Source organism: Orycteropus afer, unplaced genomic scaffold (assembly GCF_000298275.1).
Source record: "Orycteropus afer afer isolate SDZICR_OR568_19922 unplaced genomic scaffold, OryAfe1.0 scaffold00530, whole genome shotgun sequence".
NCBI lineage: Eukaryota > Metazoa > Chordata > Mammalia > Tubulidentata > Orycteropodidae > Orycteropus > Orycteropus afer.
In genome coordinates, this window is record NW_006922117.1 from 490,771 (window position 1) to 513,704 (window position 22,934).

Here is a 22,934-nt window from a genome sequence, read left to right on the forward strand (position 1 = left end):
TCTCTGTTCTGATGTATTTAACTTTTTAGCCTTTGCATTTAGGCATTTTAATGCAAAACCTCTGTAATAGCGATTTTTGAACATTTTCATCTTTAGAACACTTGTTTCAAACCCATCAGCCACTCCTCGGAAGGAAGATTGGGCAATCTACATCTGTAGTGACACTGCCTAGGAAAGCCAAGGAGGTGTCGCTATGAGTCGGATCTGACTCAACAGCAGTGAGTGACAGGATGAGAAGGAGAGAGGAACTCTGCTTCATCTTACTTCACATGACGTTAGGTCATATAATTCTCCTTGTAGAACCAAATTACTACTATCATCAACTTCCCGCACATATACAGGCAAATACGTAGAATGAACACATTCATTCTACACAAACCCATCCACTGACAGAAAGTGACTTGTTTAAAATGTAAACCAGGTTTTCCCTTTCCTCACTAACATAGAATACATTAGAATGTAAAACTTAGAAGGAGCGGAAAGGAGAATAATTTATTTAAATAAATATATTAATGGAGATCTAAGTTAATCTGGGTTCTTATAGAATTTTAAGGCTGGAATGGACCTTAAATATCGTCTAGCCCAGTAATTTCTTTCTGGAATTCCCTGGAAGAATAATTGTGGTCTATTGTTTTCATTATTTCAAAAGTATAATTATAATTTATCATTGACATCCAAAATAAAGTATCAATTTTCTTTGCTTAATGTCATACTTAAATTAATTCACTGTTATATTGGTTATCACAAGGTGATTAGATACCATAATTGGTTCTTAAAAATGAACATAAATGTCTTATTTTAAAGAAAGGATGACATTTATTTGTAATACATATTTATATTAAAAAATAATAATAAGTAAGTTAATTACATAAATAAATGAAAGAGATATTTCATAATGAAAAATTTGAGAATCACTAAATCAGCCCAAACTCTTCATATTATAAGTGGGAAACTGAGGCAAATAGCTTACAAATCTTGGTTTGCAGCATCACCAGTATTGAAAGTCTAGGACTTATGTCAAGCTAGAAGTCTTTCTCATATAATATAGTGGTCATGGGGGAAATGGTGCTGAAAGCACTGTAAATAATCAACTGTGCAAAAAGCAACAATAAAGATGTTGTCACATTATAAATATTTTAATTAATGTACATATTTTCACTAAACCAACTCAAGACAAGTCACTGTATTTAATTTATGCATACAATTTTAGAATCACAGAATGTTTTCTGCGTCTACTTTGTCTTCTATACCACTAGTCTCGGTTGATGTTATTGACTGACTGGCATATTGCTTTTTCAGTCCAATTTCAGCACACCATACTAGGTTTCCTTTTAATTAAATTCTAAAAGTTATTCATCTGTATAAAAAAACAGATCTCAACTTATCAGGAAAATCAGAAATGCACAGATTCAGTACTTTTTTTTAAATAAAGAATTCATCTTTCTCAAAGGAAAGTGTAATTTTGAAGAACATTTTTTGAAATGTAATCACACACAAAGTTACACTCTGTCTGGACGTCTCTTCAAATAGATTCCTCACTTGACCATATGGCAAGATGGGAGGCTTTGAGAACCCCTGATGATCAACATTATCCTATGCAACCTTCTATCTAGTGATTAAAATTCTCTAACATGACTTTCAGCCTCTAATGAAAAACCTTGATTAACCTTCCTGTGAAATACTTTATCAACAGTATGTATTTTTAATTAAACAAAGAAGCCTGGCTACCATTTTGAAAGTTTTAATGAAATGGATATCCACAGGTGTCACACTGGGAAATAGGAAATGTTACTCAGGGAGAATGAACACGGATCGGTTAAGACTTGTGAACTACAAAGTCAAATACCTTCTAATTTTCTATTTTGCTTTAGAGGTGACTCCAAGTAACCATACTTACAAAGTGATATAACTTAAATTTTATTTTTTAATCTCATGAATGTTCCTTATATCAGTGAAAAGAAAGTTTATCTTTTTAAAATACTATTTTCTTTTTTAACAAACCAGATGGGCTCTGAAAAGGGATGAGAGAAATGTGGTGATAACTGCAGGAGTTAGTAGAGTTGAGGGACTGTTGCTGTTTGTCTTGTTGGCTTCATGGCAAAGTCCAAATAAATTCTCATAGTTTGTGCCATAATCTACTGTACCATGTTTTCATAATCTGCACACTACCTGTATTATCAACTGTAAATCTTGTGATTTATTTGCTACAAAGATATGTCTATTTATACTATGTAGTCTCTAATTCCTCACTCACTCACTCACTCACTGCCCTCGAGTTGGCTCCAAGTCATAGTGACCCCTCCTTGGGTTTCCCAACATGACATGAGAGTCAAATATTTAAATCTACTCTGAAAATATAATATAATATTGTATGAAAATAAATATTATTTCACAGAAATATAAAAGGACAAGTAAAATAAAAGGAAAGAAAGAAAAACTCACTATTGGGGCATCGATTCAACTCATAGCAAACCCTCCTTGGATTTTCGAGGCGGTATATTTATGGAAGTAGATTGCCCAATCTTCCTTCCAAGGAGTGGCTGCTGGTTTGAACCACCAGCCTTCTGGTTAGTAGTCAAGTGCCTTAGGCACTATGTCACCAAAGCTCCTCCAAACAATCTAATATAGTTATAGAGAAATAAAACAATATGCTCAAGTGATAACTGAATAGGAAATAGTCTATCACCAAGATTAAGAACATAAACTATGAAATCTGACAGTCTGAATAAAAGTGCCAGATCTATAAGTTGTTTTTTTTTTTAATTCTTTAAATATCCCATTCTCTCATTTTCCTAAGTCCTTAGCTCAAATGTCACTTTGTGTTTCATCACCAGCTGTTATATGAATCTGCCTACTTGAATGTAATCTTTCTTAGGAAATACACTGTCCATACTGTTCACCTTTGTAATATTCAATGCCTGGCATAGAGTAGACACTCAATACTTGTTAAACAGATACATGAATGAATGAATGACTTACATCAATAAGCACTTGCTGAGTGAATACATGAATGAATGACATAAATAAAATTATTAACCCTTTTATAGCAATTAAGGGAGCTCTGGTGGCATAGCGCCTAAGGCATTTTACTGCTAACCAGAAGGCTGGCAGTTCAAATCTACCAGCCCCTCCAGGAGGAAGAATGGTCAATCTACTTCCATAGAGATTGCTCCTCGGAAACCCAAGGAGGGGTTGTCATGAGTCAGTTCTGACTCCATAGCAGTGAGTTAGGTTGTTTTTGTTTGTTTGTTTGTTTGTCTTTTAATCAATTAAAATAGTATCTCCAGCACATGGTTGTTCTGAAGATTAAACATGAAGTGTTTATCATAGACCCTTACATGAAATAAGTGACCAATAAGAGGCTATGATCAATAGGACTTTTAGTCATAGGGAAATACTTGCTGAACACTAATTGATTCCCCTATCTTTAGGGCAAAACATGCTGGTACATCCACTCTCTGTGAACAATAAAATTGATGTGTGAGTGAAAAAAACTAATCATCCTCCATGAAATTTTCTGAGGCTTGGACAAACCATGTTAGGTAAAGGTTAGGAATCAAGTTAGGAACATTTTAAGAAGCTTCAAGATGATAATATGAGTCTTGTAACTACTGAGTAGTATATCATTTCCAAATTAGAAAATTATATTAATTAGAAATCAGGTATTAAGAACTGTTATAAGAGAAAAAACAAATAAAGGATGAAATAGTAAAACTACAGAGGCATCATCAAAAACCAAACTACTAAATAAATCAAGACAAGGTATTGTGATGAAGTGTGCATTTTCACTGTATTTGCAAGTAAAACAGGTATAAAATGTAATCCACAGGCTTGAGTGAGTAAGAAAAGTCAGTCTGTTCTCTTAAATTCAAAAGGATTTGAAATGTTCCATGGTATGTGACAGGAGGAAAATGTAATCCATTTTATTTTGAGTTCAATGTGTAAGAAATATAAGTCATTCGACTACTAACTAAAAGTCTGGCGGTTCAAACCCACCAGCCACTCCTTGGAAGGAAGATTGGGCAATCTACTTCTGTAGTGATATTGCCTCAGAAACCCAAGGAGAAGCCATTATGAGTTGATTTCAATTTGACGGCACTGAGTTTGGTTTGGTTTTGATTTGGTCTCTTAAGTACAAGAATTCAGGGGTCTTTTGAAGAGCCTGGAAAATAGGGAGGAAGTAATCTTTCTCCAAGTCCATATTTCCCATGAAGACAAATGATCCTGTTTCTCATGTCAATACTGGGTATAGGAATCTTTGCCAAAATTGGTACGCCAGTAGCTGCCTGGTCTCCATCATTGTTTTGGGATGCCTGAGAGGGTGTGCATACCATTTCCACCATCTCTCCCCTGTCCCCAACCCCTACCCCAGACATTGCTTTATTAGATGTAAATTCCTTGATGAGACCTAAGGTGTCAAGAAACAAAGGCTAGGAGGCATTTTACATAAAAAATGGTAATAGTAACACTCCCATTGAGCAGATTCTGACTTATAGAAATCCTATAAGACAGAGAAGAATTGTCTCTTAGGATTTTCAAGGCTCTACCTACTTCCATAGTGATACTGCCTCAGCCACCCAAGGAGGGGTCGCTATGAGTCGGGTCCTACTTGACAGCACACAACAACAACAACCAATCTCTACAGAAGCAGACTGACTCATCTTACTCCCGCAGAGAACTGGTGGGTTAAAATCACCAACTTTCCGGTTAGCATCTGAATGCTTTAACTACTCCATCACCAGAGCTTTTTTAAGATATTTTCTAAAGGGCAAATTTCCCTGTTAGCACTCCAGAACATACTTCCTCCAACGTACAGGGATTTCAGGCATAGTCTGAAAATAGTCAACTCTTGTTGGGTAAGGAGATGCTGAGGAAGAAATACAATGAAAAAATCAATCAATAAGAAGTTTACGTGTTGATTCACACACACACATTTTGCATGCTCTGTTGTATTGAGAGACTTTGCAGAGTGTACTGATTCCCAGGAGTTAGGATTGTGACTTTAGGATGACATAGTTGGTGTTCAAAATCTGGTTTTTGCCAATTACCCACTCTGTGATTCTGAGTTGGAGAATATTTTGAAGCTGCTTTGAGCTTCAATTTCTTCATCTTATAGGCTGCTTTTGAAGATTAAATAAGTAAATTAGGACTTTTCCTGTAACATAGTAAGTGCCCAATAAATGCTGGTTATGTTAGGCTATGTTTGTTTGAATCAGCTGTTTATTCATTCAAAATAAACATTTTGGTGTACCAAGTACTTTTTTAGTATCTTAATCACAACTGTAAAGAAATTTGGAGAAATACATAGCTGCTACTTCCATAGTGATACTGCCTCAGAAACCCAAGGAGGGGTCACTGAGTCGGGTCTGACTCAATGGTACATAACAACAACAACAACAACCCATAGATGAGTACAGCAACTCTCTCTCACTCTTAACACAGTTAAAATATGCTTCAGAAGAAATGATAGCATATTCATATCCTTCTCTGTCACGAGAATATACCAAAATCATTAACAAAAGCTATGTGATATTTAAAACACCTGAAGGGCGTTATAACCACTTTAATGACAAAGAAACTTTTCCTTTGCTTTAATTAATGTTTTAACTAATTACTTAATCTTTTGCATCAAAAAGTCAAACCAATTTTATATATAAAATATTTATGTTCTTGATCAAATAGAACACTCTAATCTCGAAGAAAAGGATGCTCTTTCTCAAAAAGGTTTTTCAGAATGGTGAGATCTGAACCTTCACCTAACACTGGTTTTCCATTCACATCTATGTCTATGACTCTGAGAGAAAGAGAGAACTGTATTTTCTACTTTCCATATATCATTTATATCATCTTAAAAAAAAAAAAAAGGATGGGTAAAGACTTAACAGGACTTAACAGATCAAAAGTAATTTCTTGACAATTTGAGACTGGATAATTTATTTACCATTTGTTGCCAATTCTGCCACCTATATACAACTCAAAGTTCAATAAGTTCTAGCTGGAAATACCTTAAATTCAAATTTCTATGGATTGATTTTTTTCTTTCTTTCTTTTTTTTTAATGAAACCTTGCATCCTTTTTTATTTTTATATTCATCATCTATGGATTTACTCTCTATATGCATTTTTCTTCAAGTGTAGAATGTACATTTTCCTAGTGAATAGAGTTCTAATGCAGAATAGTTGTTGTTGTTGTTGTTGTTTGCCGTCGAGTCGGCCACGACTCATAGCGACCTCTCCTTGGGTTTCCGAGGCAGTATCACTACGGAAGTAGGATTGCCCAACCTTCCTTCCGAGGAGTGGCTGGTGGGTTTGAACCGCCAGCCTTCTGGTGAGCAGTCAAGTGCTTTTAGCCACTATGCTACCAGAGCTCACCATGCAGAATAGTAGCTTTTTTTAATACTAAAAAGAGGGACGTATAACTTCAATATATGTATAATAAAAGGCCTGAGCATACTTCATTCAATTTGTCTTCTTTTCATGTCTCATTTAATTAAAATATGTTCATATGAATTTTTTCTAGATGTCCTTGTGATGTCATTATGCCTACTCTCTGTCATTCTACAAATTTTCACAAGATCAAACAAAACACACTTATATTGTTGTTGTTACGTGCTGTGGAGTTGGCCCTAACTCATAGAAACCCCTCTGTGGGTTTCCAAGGTGGTATCACTATGGAAGTAGATTGCTCAATCTTCCTTCCGAAGAATGGCTGATGGATTTGAACCTCCAGCCTTCTGGTTAGCAGTCAAAGGAATCAATATTTATTGCTAGTTTCTACTTCATAGGCAGGAGATTTTCAGAGTTTGCTAGTTTGAATTACTTTGAAGGTAGAGTTTCCAGATAGGATACATATTTGAATTTCAGATAAACAATGAATAATTTTCTAGTACGAGTATGCCCAGCTGCATTTATTGTTACTCTGACACTCAAAATGAACTGAACCCTTATTTCACGGTGTTCATATTGATGTGGTTGAGTCAGATAAATGTTTGCCTTACCTTTACTCTGTACGTATCATTAAACCTTCTCCACAGTACAGCAAGAACAATTTTTATAAAATGTTGATCTTTTCCTATCCATGTACTGCTTAATGGCCTTCAGCAATTCCTCATCTTTTCAATCGAATTGGGATTTCTGCTTCTTCAAAGTTCCATCTCTGTCTACCAAATCAGCTATCCTTCCCTCTTCATTTGCACCATGAGGAATAATTTGCAGTTCCTGAAGCATGTCTTGCTTTTCCCACCACATTTATTTCAGGTCATTGCCTCTGACTAGAAGATCTTTCATTATTCACGCATCCAACAAAATTTTCTCAGTGTTTAAGCTTAAGTCCAATATTTCTTCCTCTGAAAAGTTGTCCCTGTTGTCTCTGAGCAATGCTAAATACCTTTCCAGTTGTGTTTTCATGTCCAGCCTCTATTGAACATATCACATTGCTCTCATTTGTTGTTGTTGTTGTTATTCATGGCTGTTTATCTTCAACACTGGTCCTCGGAAAGGCATATCTATCTACCTGCCTGATCCACAATGAACATCTAATTCACGTTTGCAGAATGGAAAGGAGGAGATGGTAGAGAAGAAAACATGAAATATAATAAGTTCTGTAGCCAGACATTTAAAAGTTTGTTGAAACAGAGAAAAGGGGCAAGTATTTACTCTCATTGGTGTAGAGAGAAAGCATAAGAAGATTCACTAAGTAAGAAACATTTGCTTTTACTGGTATAAATGGATAATTAATGGAAAATAGGATATTTTTCAGGTCCACCAAAAAGGAAAAGTACAAGTATTTTACTGAATTCCCTTGTTCATGTTTCATTCGTCCCCTACCCCCTCTATCTTTTCAAGTAACTTCTCTTCAAAACAATGGAACCATGGTGGCATAGTTTTCAAGCACTTGGCCGCTAGCCTAAAGGTCATCTATTGGAACCAACCAGCTGCTCTGCGGATAAAAGTGTGATAGTCAGCTTCCATAAAGATTAACAATCTTGGAAACTGTGGGCCAGTTCTGTCCTACCAATAGCATAGCTATGAGTTGGAAATGACTCGAATGCACCATTGTTTTGCTTTGTTTTTGGTGTTCTGAATGAAATGGAATTACTTTTTCTTTAAAATCTCATACTTATCTCTCGTCTCTAGGAAAGATTTGAGTGAAGGAGGCTCTGATTAACCTTTTGATTTATATCACACTGAGGATCAAACTCTCCAATTCCAAAGTAGAAGGGTCACCAAGAGTTGGCCAGATGTTACAATGCTACAACAGATGCTTTTCAAGATCCTTTTAGGTCAGATCTCCATAACTTATTCCTAAAGTTTAGTGTCATCTGCTCAAACGTTAAACTAAAGAACTAAACCACAATTGGAAGCCAAAGAGAAATGGTGCAGATATCAACCATCATTTTATACTGCCCCTACTTTCATTTTACGGGTGGTGCTAAAAGTGTTTAAAGTGCTCAATTACTAAGCGAAAGGTTGGCAGTTCAACTTTATCAACCGCTTAAGTGTAAGATGTGCCAGTTGGCTTCTGTAAAGATCACAGCCTTAGAATACCTACGAGTAATTTGATTCTGTCCTACAGTTCGCTTTAAGTGGAAATCAACTCCGCGGCAGTTAGTTGGTTTGGTTAGTTTTTTGGTTATTAAAAGACAGTCTTTTTATGACTAGTCTTCAAGTGAAAAGCATTTTGTTGTTGTTGAAAATAAATTGGCAGAGTAATTACCTGAAGAAATGTAAAGGTTCAACTATAATTATGTAGCAATTTGGGATAAAAATTTACATAAAATAGATATAATGGTATATATAGTTTAAATATCTCAACATAGAATTGTGTGTAATACAACAAAAATATAAGGTATATTTGTCTTCCAGATTAATAATAATCCTTGATAATAAACATTATACATTCTTACCAGTTCTACTATTTTTCAAATCCAATCACTCCTATACTAATTCATATACTGCAATAGAATTAAAATTTTTTCAGAGTGTTTGATGCAGGAAAATAATACATTTTGGAGGGCTTGGATTTGTTATTAATTGCCTCTGATTCAGCGTATTTACACTGATTTCTTACCAGTTGCTCATCAATTCCTCCACCATCAACATCTTAAATGTTTTTCTTCCAGAATGCTGGTCCTTTCCTATGACCTTCACTTCCCTTACACCTCACCTGCTAGTAATGAAGCCAGTTCATCCAATTATATAAAAATCCCATGGGAGCAGATATCAATGTATGAGAAATGTCTCAACAAAGGGTTCACACTTCTTCTCTCAAAAACATATATGTCTCATGTCCTTTGTATTTCTTCTCAGGAGGGGAAAATTTCAAAGTGAAGAGTTCAGCAATCACTCTAGTATTTGATCAAAAATGAGTAATTTTAAGAGGACTATAGTTCATCCCAAAGAAAATATTTTTAGTACCATCTAATCAACAGAAAAATATGGGTAAGGGTAGCTTCTTGATTCCTTTTAAATAATGTTATGTATCTGAAGTCAGCTTTATATATTTACAGAGGAACACTTAAAATGAAAATTGATGAATATCCACAAAGAATAAAACCATCATTGAAGGAAACAGAAGATAAGCAGGGCTATAGTCAAGTAGTCAAGGTAGACTGTACCCAAGGGCATGATGCACTAGGTCAGGTAGAGGGAGGCTTCTCTTACTTTTTTCTTTCAATTATGATTTGTTTAAAAAGTAACTCCACTAGCATCTTTCCTTTACTTCTTTCTCTTCTCAATCCCAAGTATTTTCTTTATAAAATGATTTTAAAAAATGCCCTCTTGAAGTATGGAGAACAAAAAAGAGAAGCTATTCTCTCTCAATAAATTACAAATGAAGGAGTGATTGATATGCCCTTGGGTGTTCCCTTCTCTCTTTCTATAGCTTCGATAACTCTTTCCCAGCACGTAAGATAAAAGTGGCTGTTACGTTACTTTGTGTTTTTCATGTTGTTCAGACATGTCCAGGCAGATCTAATTTCTTACTTCATATCCTGAAACGTATAAAATATAAATATAAAAATATTTATTAACATTTAATAAATATCAAATACAAAATCAATGTTTACATTTTTGACTAAGAGGAGAGTAGTACATTTAACCATATTTTACCCATTCTTCCCTCAAATATTTATTAAATATTCAAAGGGAAGTGAAAAATAAGCATGTATAAGACAGACTCTACTTTGAAAAAGTTACCAAGAGATATGAATTATCAGAAATAGCAAGGCTCTGAAAGTAGAGGAATTCTTTATATTTTAGACTAAAACATATCTAACGTATTGCTGTTGAGTTGATTTTGACTAACGTAGGGTAGAGTACAACTGCTCATAGGGTTTCCAAGGCTGTCTCTTGTATGAAAGGAGCAATGGTGGGTTCCAGCCCCTGACCTTTTGGTAAATGGTCAAATGGAATGTTTAACCACTAAGGCATCAGGGCTCCTTTAGAAAAGGGAGGGGGGGGCAGTACAGTAACTCTTTTTCCTACTAATGCCTCTAAATCTTCCACAAGAACTGGAAGCTATTTCACAAAACAGTCCTTAGGAAATGCAGGAAGTTCATGCTGAGTTTTATTTTGTTTGTTTGGGGAGAATCCAAAATGACTAAAGTGAAGTGATGATAGCTGTTACAATAAAGAGGTTAAAAATACAGGATCCCAGGAGATGGTTGTAGAAAGGATGAAGGGGCATTCCTATACCTTTCTCTCATCCCTATGACACTTAAAAATAATGCCACAGCCTTTACTTCAAAACTTAGGTCTTCAAGTTTTATTGCCTACATTTGGAAGTTCCTTAAGAAATCTTCAGTTTGTTTTTTTAAGATTTGTTCCTGTTAGTGGTTTGGGTGTTTGTGGGTGCACAACATTAAAAGAAAAGTGTGACACCTAGGATCTGCCACTACACAGAGTAGGGACTTTCAAAATGTGTGAGCAGGCCAAGATGCTGAAGCTTGATTCTGCACCTTGACTCTAATCAGCTGGGTGAAGCATGGCATGGCCTTTTGAGAAAGAGAGCATCTTCGGGACTTTTACAAACCCCTGCTTAGATTTTCCATAGGTTTGTTCTCACTCTTTTGGTACCATGAAATAACATGTCTATTCTCCCACATTTTTCTAACAAAGCACTGCTATGTATAGTAAAACACCCACAATTTTTTGTGATTATTGACCGATTCAGTACTCTCAGTAATGCTCTTTCTAAAACTATGGGTATTTTCACATTCCATTTAGGAAAAAAAAAAATTGTGGTTGTTTGACATGTAGGTTTATCAAAACTTCAAACAGTTTAGAAGGTTTTATTTTTTTTTTCCTTACATGCAAACAACTTGGTGTTAGTGAATAATTTGTTGAAGATTCATTTTTATAATTTGCTTATTCATTGTTGTTGTTGTTATGTGCCATTTAGTTGGACCTGATTCATAGCTACCCCTCCTTGGGTTTCCGAGGCAGTATCACTAGGAAGTAGATTGTCCCACCTACCTTCTGAGGGGTGGCTGGTGGGTTTGAATTGCCAGCCTTCTGGTTAGCAGTCAAGTGCCTTAGGCACTACACTACCAGAGCTCCTTTGTTTATTCATGTTGTTGTTGTTGTTATGTGCCGTCGAGTCGGCCCTGACTCATAGCGACCCCTCCTTGGGTTTCCAAGGCAGTATCACTACAGAAGTAGGATTGCCCAACCTTCCTTCCGAGGAGTGGCTGATGGGTTTGAACCACCAGCCTTCTGGTTAGCAGCCAAGTGCTTTAGCCACTATGCTACCAGAGCTCCTATTGTTTATTCATAGTAAGTGTAATTTTAGTAAATGTATCACTACATTTGCAGACAAATTTTAATATCAGGTTCAACTTGATTGCAAATATTTATTTATATATTCATTCATTTTGCATATTAAATCAGTTAAGATCACTTGTTTTTGATATGAAAAACAAATCTACTTGTAAAACTCTATTGGGAAAATATTTAATGATTACAAATGAAAATAGAAATATATCAACATAAACAGAAGCATATATATTTGTATATGTAAATATAATGAATAAAGCTAGAAAAACAATTTATATTTAAATTAGCGCATGATTTAATTAGTTTGTGATCTTAGACTATATACTGCTTGAATTAATAATTTTCTTTTAACTCCATTTAGATGCACCTTTTCAGTCACATTTTACATCTCAGAAATCTGGACTCAGTTGAGTGTTTTTGCATTGCCGTGTCATAGTTTCATTGGCAGAATATTTTCTTTCTTAGAGATAAATGTTATAAACCCAGTTATAGTATAGTCATTGAATAAGATAATTTAAAAGTTATAACTTTATGTAGTTTCAACATAAATACAGCATTTTATTTTGCAATCCAAACTTTGTTAACCCAATATAGATGCACTCTTTAAAATTAATTTAAAGACAATTTTTTTCAGAATTTATGTGCTTGAAATTTTCTTAATCATAGAGATAATTTTAAATACCAATTTATCCATTTAGATTTAGAACATTTATATTTTTCTACAATTTTAAGAGCCACTTTCTGTGTCAGTTTACTTTGCTTAACAAAGTTGAATACTCATTGTATGCACATATCCAACAATTGAAACTATTAAATTCTAAACTATACAGATATTAGGATACTTGAAATTGATCATGTCTAAAATGCAATGGTACTTTAGTAATTTTTCCAGTTACAATATGCTTCATGACAACTATAACATTTAACACATAACAAAACAGAGAATTTGTTTCATTGGACCTCTTTCATTTCAATTGGTTTGTAAGAGTCATCATTCAATGCATGCTTTCCTATATTTCATATAATATAATTATAATAAAAAAAGATGAAACACAACATTCAAATTAAATTATATATGCTAAAATTCATAGACTCTTTAAATGTTGTCTCTTGAATAGAATTATTACATTATTGGTATTTAAATTTTATTTTCATATTATTTTGTATTATCTTTTTTTTGCATGATTTCATGTGAAATATGTTTATTACATCTTCTCTTCACTACATATCATAATGTCACAAAATTATTTATCTAGAATTATTGTCTTAATTTAACTTGCTCCAAATATTCCATATGAAACACTAAACTTAAAGAAAGGAACAGACTATATGGAATTTATTTACATAAAATAATATCAAATAGAAATATTTAAATGTTACTTTGAATATTAAAATATCTTTAACATAAATGTATATAATTGTATAAATATTGGGCCATTCATTCCTATTTCTAGCAATATATTCTATTCTTATGTGATGAGTTAGACTATAATTACAAAACAAATAGCATAAAATTAAAAATAATTTATAAGATTTGTTTAGTATTTCATCAAAAAGAAATTCAAATTTATTTATGATATGAAGTTATGTTTGGTATTTTTCTCAAAAAGACATAAATAACTTTACATGAATTGTGCTTAGTCCCTTGCAGATATGTCTTCAAAAAATGAATTTTCATTATAATACATAATAAAATCCAAATTCCATATTATAGCATTACTATTAATTTTATAATTAACATGTGTAACATACATTATTTTCCATTATCAAAATTCCAAAGATGATATATAGTTATGGTTTATCAAGGCATGTATATGTATATCATTTCCTTTTGTTTTTATATTGGGCAATGTGTTGTTAAACAGCAAATACAAGTACATTTCAGATATATGTTTTTACTGTAAACATTTTATTTTAAAATATATCTGTAGTAATTTAATAATAGGATAATTTAACTGTGATAAACTATATCTTGTAAACATGATTTTATTTCAAATTTAAAATGGTTTTTCTGAATGTAAAAATTATTCTTTTAATTGAATTATATTTCTTGTAATATATACATTTCATATTGTGCTATTAAAGACAACATTTATATAATTGTGAAGCATACTTCAAATTTTCAAAAAGAAAGCAAAATATGATATTCTAATACTGGATTATAGTAATTGTTGCTTTACATAGCTTTAAGACTTCTTGCAACATTAGAAATTATATCAAAGAACACTTATGTATCCAAAGATTTTGAGTGTTTTCAAACTGTTAAATGGTGCATTTTAATGATTGCAAAATCTGTGTTTCACACACTGCCAATTAAAGTGGTATTACTTTTAGCATTCTAAATTAGTATACCTTTTCAATAAAATGGTTGTGCATATGAGTGATATACCTGGATATTATGGAGGATTTTATTGGCTTAAAAAGGACATCAGTGTTACTTCTTTATAGTTCCACTGTCTGTACCAAACATATCTAACTAAATTCAGAAGCACTTTTACTTTTTATTAGATGTAACCACTTTCCACTATATAAATATTTGAACATTCTAAGAAAATCTCTTTCACACTAATGAAGTTAAATTTCAGATTTTGGGAATGATGACAAAAAACTTGAAGTAATTCTTACTTAGGCAAATAAATTTTCAGATTCCACACTTTTTCAAAGAAATGTTTTTGAAAGTTAAAAAGAAAAATATTTTGTTTCTTTTGTAATTGTTCTTTATTTATATCACTGTTTGAAATTTTTTTTGCCATTGTATAAAAGATAATCATATTTTATTTGCAAAATTTTAGGCATATTATTATTATTTTAGCTTTATTATTGAATTCATTTATTCATCTATTCTTTCTTTTAATGAACAGTTATTGAGCAATTACTATGTGTTATAGATACTGGGGTTTCAACAGTGAACAGAATATACAAAAATCTTAGCATTCAGGGAGTTTACATTCTAATATGGCAAGGAAAGAATATGAATGCAATATGTAGCTAAAGCAAAATAACCAGTTAATACAACATTTGCTTGAAACATGTATTTAGTTAGACTGTAGTTATTGAAGTAGTTACTGATGAGAGCTCTGGTGGTGTAGTGCCTAAAGCATTTGACTGCTAACAAGAAGGCTGGTGGTTCAAACCCACCAGCCACTCCTGGGAAGGAAGTTTGGGGAAACTACTTCCGTAGTGATACCGCCTTGGAAACCCAAGGAGGGATCACTATGATTTGGGTCCGAGTCAATGGCAGTGAGTAGTTATTGAAGAAAAGGAATTTCTTATGCTTTATTCCCACATTCAGTTTAAGGGGATGGTACTGAGTCCCCATCACCATTAGGTGAAGTTCTGCTACTGAAGTTCTATTCCTGAAAATTTTAACATCACATTGCTTGCAAATCCTGGGCCTAATCCCTACCAAAGGTCAGTTTTAACTCTCAGATTTATTCTGAAAGTGTATTTATTCTCTGGTATCTTTGAAATTGGTCTACAGGTCTTGGGGTGATTATGGAAGCATCCTAAATCCATTCCCAAATTACCCCAGAATTGTTGTCCCTAATGCCAGAGATTATTTGGAATTAGTCAAAATCATCTTGGTGATGTGAGACAATAAATGTCTTCAATTTACCTCTTTCTTAGACTAGCATCAGAGTGCACATTGCATGTATTTTGATAACTTTTCTATTTAGTAACATATTTATAGTTCTGTAGTTTACCTCTTTAAACTACACTTAGAGTTTGGAAGTAATAAGGAAGTTATGAAGAGTTTTAAAATATTAGTTTTTAATCTTGCTTTCATATTTACATTGCAAAATGGAAGACTCAAGTAAATTCCTCAGGAAAATAAAATAGAAAATTTTGTGGATAGCAATTGAGAGTAGAGCCATCCCTAAGGTATTATTTACATTGAGATCAGTTAATGGGCTTTAGTAGTGTACGTATAGGTGTTAAACATATGATTTACAAAAAAAAAAAAAAAAAAAACCTGCCGAATATAAGCTTAGTAAATATCAAAGGCCAACCTATATTTGCATAACCAACATGAAATAAGTAGATTCCAATTTTTACAAAATAATGAATACTTGATGGAATTTTTCTTTGATTAGGGCTTAAAAAATAGAATAAACATGTTAACTTGATAATTGTCATACCTCATTTACTTCAGGTCGTCTAAAAAATTGGCATTTATTTATTTGCTTAATTAATTTCTGTTTTAAGTTAAATGAAGATAGGAGATATGTGGTTACTAGAATGAGTACCAGACATATTTTTTTTTCTTGTTTATGAATTAGGGACCCCACTTTTGGTTTCCTTTTTGTATTTATAATAAATGTCCTACTAATTACCTACCTACAGTACCAGAGGGGAGAAAAAAATCCTATGATTCTGAAACCAAATTTAGTAGTATACCATTTTTTTTCCCCTTTCTGGCTGATTAAAATATCCCAAAGTATTCTAGTTAAATATAAAGTACCTAATTAACATTGTCGAGAGAATTTTGAAGTGCATTTTATTAAGAAGGCAAATGTGTACAACTATATACCATTCACTGGCTTTAAAAAATATTCAGAAGCCTTCTAACTTTGACCTATGATTCTTAATTAGTAGCTGCAGCTCCAAATTCTTGTTTTCCTTGTTAAGCAATTTTTAGCTGTTAAAATCTTAAAGATATATCCTTATTCAGTTCATGCTTCTATTATAAGCTTACATTTTATATTACATAAGAATTATGTATTATCAAGAAAAACCTTTACAAATTTTAAGTAAAAGGAAGAACAATACCCTAATTTAGCAAAATGGATACATATTTTAAATTATAAGAAAATGTAATAAGGTTAAGAATATAGTAGTATTATTACCCATACTTGTACCATTAAATGCTTATGAGTTATTTGGAAGTTCCCCAACAATTTGTTCAAGCTGGGATGTATGGATAAAAGCTCTGCTGTGATTAATACTTAATTATAACAACTTGCAAGTGAAAAATTTAATTTTAATTATTGGAAAATAGGCTAATCTGTATTTTACTTGAGAAGTAGAGAACTATCACTCAGTTTCATAAAAACTCCCTCAAATTCTAAAGGATATGTAGCTCATAATATTGAATATCTTATCATGTTTGCTTTCTGGAGAATGAGATTAAGATAGACATTTATATAAAGTAAATTCAGTCTTTTTTTTATTTTAATTACTTCATTTTTGTTTGGCTTTTATTTTATTTTATTTTTCTTCATTTGCCTGTCTTAAAATAGACACTTTACATATATTTTTCCCCAGAAATTATGAAGAATTATGGTACAGACCCTTCAAAGCATACTTTTGAGAAATGTGTGGTTACATAGTTACCCATTCTGTCAAAACCTGTCACTTGCCAGGCATTTCTTGCCAAAAATCAACTGTAGATTTAAAAAAAAAAAAGAAAGCCTGATTTAAAGCCACACACACACAAAAAAAACGGGGGTTTACTGTTTCACATTTTTTAAAATGTGTATTTATGTGTAATATCTATCCATAAGTTTGTTTATACAAACAAAACAACATATCTGGTGTGTTTCACATTTTAGTGGTGTGTTTTTTGGCTCTTCGTGTTGATTATCCTTAAGGTAATAGAAGGGAATATAATTTATTAAACTGATCAGAAAAAAATAAAAAGCAAACACAATTTAAAAGAAAAAGTTAGCATCTAGTGCTACTGTGTCCCACAGGTTCTTCTCCATTGACCCACACTACCTCCACTGGTGAGTTAGAGGAACATAACAGGACTACTACTGGTGCTCTTGCTGTTGCTAGCACATCTGCAGATGTTACTGTATCCAGTGTTACAGCTGTCACCATCCATAGACTTTCCGAGGAACAGCGAGTGCAAGTTACGAATCTCAGAAATTCAGGTCTGGACCCCAACACGTCCAAGGACGGGCTTTCACCTCATCAAGCAGATACACAAAGTACAAGCAGAAGACCAAGAAATGCTGAACAGATAGAAAGAACTAAAGAGCTTGCAGTTGTTACTCATAGAGGTATTGGATGTTATTTTACTTGTGCCCATTTAGTTACAACCAAAGCTATGTTTTGGTAATGCTTCTAATTAGAGAGTGGGCTGAAAGAGAGCCAAGTTATAGAAAGTTAAAAAAAAAAAAAAAAAAAAAAGTTAAATAAGAGCCTGTAAAATATATAGATAGGAATAGCCAAAACTTGCTTAATTGGAAAGCAGGCAAATTTTTAAAAAAACTAAATAGCAATGCAAATGTTGGGGGAAAGGATAAGAGCAGCAGGAAAAGAATGCACAAAAGGGATAGTAAAAATAAATATTAAATACCTATTGCTTTTTACACATCAGGTATGATACTGAGATAGTGTGAAAATAGCCACTTTTTATTAATAACTGTACATATTTACACATGAACCGTTTATGCCATGTAGTGATTTTCAGTATTTGCATGAGATTTTTGTGTTATACAAATGCAGCTAAAATTTGAGAAAATAGAAAATTTCATTGGGAAAAGTGGAAACATTATATCTGGTGATTGTTTATATATATATGCTCTGTTATTTCTAAATTAGTTTTTCCCTGACCCGTACAATTGCACTGAAAGCCAATTTCTCATTTTGTTAATAAAACAGCTATTGATTGATATTATGGCTCCAATATTTAAATATTCCTTAAGTTATCTAATTTATTTGTTAAAGAAAATTAATACAATAACGCCAAATCATAGATTGTTAATTTTCTAGTCAATTAATATAAGTCTACCTTAAATTAAGCAGCATATCAAATGTGTTTTTCTGTTTCATGGTGGGAAAATTTCATAGAGCAGATCTTTCATAGAGAAAATCAATGTTGTGTCAAAAGTAAAAGGATTTCATTTATATCAATAAATGCATCAGTGGAAAAAATAATTAACTGAACATATTTGAAATACAAAATATCTATTCCATTTCCAACTTATCATATGTTCTATAAATTGGTTATAATTTCAGTAGTGCAATTAGATGAGGTTATAAGTAATGGAAAACCATTCAATGCTGAGAGTCCACTAAGGAGAGAAATCAAGACATCTTTGCAGTAATTAATTGAAACTAATACAGAAATACCTCAGATACTCATTTCCATTCAAACTCACAAAGAAAGTACATATTTTGATTCTAACAAGAAACATTCCGAAATAAATTGTCAACATTTGATAGTCTCCTTTTTAAAGAACTAAATCGTCATCATTTTGCTTCTTTCTTTACATTCCTACCATCAATATTTCCACTCATCAGCATATAGTGATTGTATCAAAATTTTTAATATATTAAATATTCATAAAATTTTCCAGTAATATATCAGACAGTGTTTCATTGCTATTCATATTCACTGTATATTAAGTATATGGTTTCTTCTTATTAAACCAAAAAAAAAAAAAAATTCACTGCCATTGAGTGGGTTCCGACTCACAGCGACCCCTCCTTGGGTTTCTGAGGCGGTATCTCTACAGAAGTAGATTGTTCAGTCTTCCTTCTGAGGACTGGATTCTTATTAGGAAATAAAAATTCATAAAATTATATTAAAATAGTAAGGAAAACCTACTCTGCTTTTATTTTTCTACTTGCTTTGGAACATTTCATTTGCTAACTTAAAACTGACAAACATCCCTGTCACAATGGATTTTCTGACATAGTTTATTGTAGAAATGAATTAAAATACCAATGATTCTTTACCCAAAGTTTGTCATCAAATGATATGAAAACTCTGAGGTTACATCAATACTTTGTAGAACTAGGAAATGTAATTCAAACTGAAAAGAGAAAAGGCAGTAGTAAATTGTTAGATTAAGTAAATGACCTGAAGAAAGTACAATCAAAATTTTCAAGCATATTCAAGTAAATCCCAGTTAATCATCAAGAGTTCTTCCTTGGTAAATTCCAATTAAGTGGTCAAATTTCTCCTTAATTACTATAATAATCTAATATTATTTGACAGATAGCACCTATTTCATCTTTCCTTATTTTAAATAATTTTATTCCTAAATATAATCTATTCATTCAAAAAACAACAAACTCATGCTGTCAAATTGGATCCAACTCATAGGAACCCCTCCTTGGGTTTCTGAGGCAGTATCACTATGGAAGTAGATTGCCCAACCTTCCTTCCGAGGAGTGGCTGGTGGGTTTGAACCACCAGCCTTCTGGTTAGTAGTCAAATGCCTTAGGCACTATGCCACCAGAGTTCCGTCTATTCATTCACTGATGCCATTTACCTTGGATATACATATTCCCCAGTCACTGATATTTAAATTATTTATATGAAAGTATTTTGAATGTTATATTCATTATTATTATTGACTTAAACTATCATTGTAATGTCATGAAATATCTTATTTTATTAAAATTGGTCCTTCTCACTCTTCATTATCTTACTATTATTCCAATTGACCATTATCTACTATATTTAAACATTAACTATTAACCTTATGTCCAAAATATAATGTCAATTTTAGGGGTAAAGGAAGCTCATTATTTTTTTGTATATTGCTTAACACTTTAAAAAGCCTTCAAAATGCAGTTATAAGTTTTCAAATACAAAACAGTCTTCAAAGACTAGATTCCTAACAGGGCCAGATGTCAAATTGGAATGGGTTAACTTCAAAACAATGTTCTTTTTTAAAATAATTCCAACTCAAGCAGCATTATCTGAAGTGCCTCCTCTCTGCTAGGCTATGTTCTAGTGGAAACTAAGATAAAAAATATATGACCCCTATTTCAAGAGATTTCTGTACAGTGGAAGACAGAAAGAAGCCCATCCTCAAAGTACAAGGACGATTTTGTAGAATTCATGGGTAATCAGAGTGCCACAGAAAGTACAGTGCTTTCTCAGGCAGTAGTTCATTTATGCCTTTCTAAATATCTACAAATGTAATCTAAGAACAATTGCTTGATTTTTCTAGATATTCCAGAGGAAAAAAAAAAATCTTATTCTTATAATGGGAGCTCTGGGCATAGTGCTTAAGGCACATGACTGCTAATCAGAAGGTTGGCGGTTCAAACCCACCTCGGGAGGAAGATTGGGCAATCTACTTCTGTAGTGATACTGCCTCATAAACCCAAGGAGGGGTCACTATGAGTCGGAGAGAACTCAATGGCAGATAACAACATTCTTATAATACATTTCCCATATTGTAGTCAGAATGTCCTTTGAAAAAGGAAACTCTGAGGACATAATTTCACAGTTTTAATACTTTTCGTCATTTCCAAATGACCTTAGGAATAAAGCAAGACCTGATAATGACTCATGGTGACTTGTGTGGTCTGGCTTTTGCCCATCTCTCCAAGTTTATCTCATGCCACTTTCAAAATCACTCTCTAATTTCTGGACAAAGAGAATTTTAGTTTTAGTTTGTCAAACATACCATGCTCTTTTCTACCTCAAGCCGCTCTCATATTTTATTCTTCCTTCTTAACCAGCTCATTATAATTCACTTTTAAGGTTTTAGCTTAATTGTCACCTCATCCAGAAGTTTAGGTCTTCATACCCTGCATGTCTCCTTCTATTTATATTCCCGTTGACTTCCCCTGTAGAATTTAAGCTTGATGAAGGTAGATAGTGGATAGGTCTCGTTCAGAAAGCATTCTCAGTGCATAGTAGACTTTGTGAGTGCTCTGGTGGCATTTGACTGCTAACCAGAAGGCTGGTGGTTTAAACCCACCAGCCACTCCTTGGAAGGAAGACAGGCCATCTACTTCCATAGAGATACCATCTTGGAAACCCAAGGACGGGTCACTATGAGTCACAGCAGTGAGTTTGGACTTTTTTTTTTTGTTTGTTTTTTAGTAGACTTTCTGGCCTACAGAATTATTTTTAAAATATTTGTTAAATAGATATTTATAACTTCATTAGTTACAGTGTATACCTTAATTATCCAAAAGCCTTGAAATCATTATTCATCTTCTTAATGTAAAGAACATATCTAGATATTCCAATATTAAAGTTAACAATTTCATTTTGTCATAGTTATAAAAAGGTTATAAAAAGGTTAATGATTTTCAATGTTAGTGCACATGAGCCACTTTTGCAGGTAACAATATTTTAATGAACCCACACTAATATATTGTTTTTTATTACCTTATTACTTCATAAATTATAACATAAAACTAAGGTATTAATACCTTGCTATAATCCTTATAAACAAACAAATAAACAGCAAACAAAACCCACTGCCATTGATTTGATTCCAACTCATAATGACCCTGTAGGACAGAGTAAAACTGTGCCATATAGGGTTTCTAAAGCTGTAAGTCTTTACAGAAGCAGACTTTCACATCTTTCCCTTATAAAAGGGCTATGTGTTTGAACCACCAAACTTCAGGTTCTCGGCTGAGTGTTTAACCACTAACACCACCAGAGCTCCTGGTATAATTTTTGTACATCTTTAAAATCAAAGGAACTTCATAAACAAATAGTAGTAAAACTATAAAATTATTAAATTTTATATAAACAAATATTAAATGTTATACGAGAGATATTTTGTTGGAATTTAAAGCAAAAATATAATAGCACTTCCTAGAGAACAAGTTCCTTTGACACTGGAAAATCTATGCTTTGTGACAATTATTTATTAGTTTTCTCCATTCACAGAATAATTAAACTTTCCTTTTTACAGCATATTTTGATCAGCACTAGTTCTCAATCTGGTTCCAAAAGCCTGAGAGAACACAATCATTTCTAATTGTCAACAATATTATTATAAGCACAAACAACCCAGAGACAATGAATTTACATACAGTATTTGATTGTTGGTACTTTGTGTATGGACTCAAAATTAATGTGTTAATTTTTGATAAATTAGATATTACATCACTGTAATGATTTTATTTTAAACAACAGTTGTAAAATTAGTTAATGATCTGAAAAACATTATCATATTTAGCAAAGATTATTTCAAACCCCTATAGGGTACTAGTTCAATTGATTTTATAATGGTACTATAGTTAAAATGAAAGGAGCTCTGGTGGCACAGAAAGATGCCCTACCTAAGGCATCTACCCAGAAGGTTGGCAATTCAAACCCATCAACTGCTTCACTGAAGGAAGATGGTAGAGTCTATTTCCATAAATATTTACCATCTAGGAAACCCAATGGGGATCACTATGAGTCAGAATTAACTTGATGGAATTGATTTTTTTTTTTTTTTT

The 22,934-nt window shown here is 32.8% G+C and overlaps 1 protein-coding gene across 1 annotated transcript in view; it reads left to right on the forward strand.

The window, feature by feature from the left end:
• The window catches only part of CSMD3 (CUB and Sushi multiple domains 3), a gene marked incomplete at its 5' end in the record, with an annotated part of 1,439,134 nt that overhangs the window by 449,147 nt on the left and 967,053 nt on the right, over nucleotides 1-22,934 (forward strand). Inside the window, one exon of the mRNA XM_007955674.2 lies at nucleotides 17,468-17,779. Within this exon, the coding sequence (XP_007953865.2) occupies nucleotides 17,468-17,779 (312 nt within the window). The remainder of the gene's footprint in view (nucleotides 1-17,467; nucleotides 17,780-22,934) is intronic.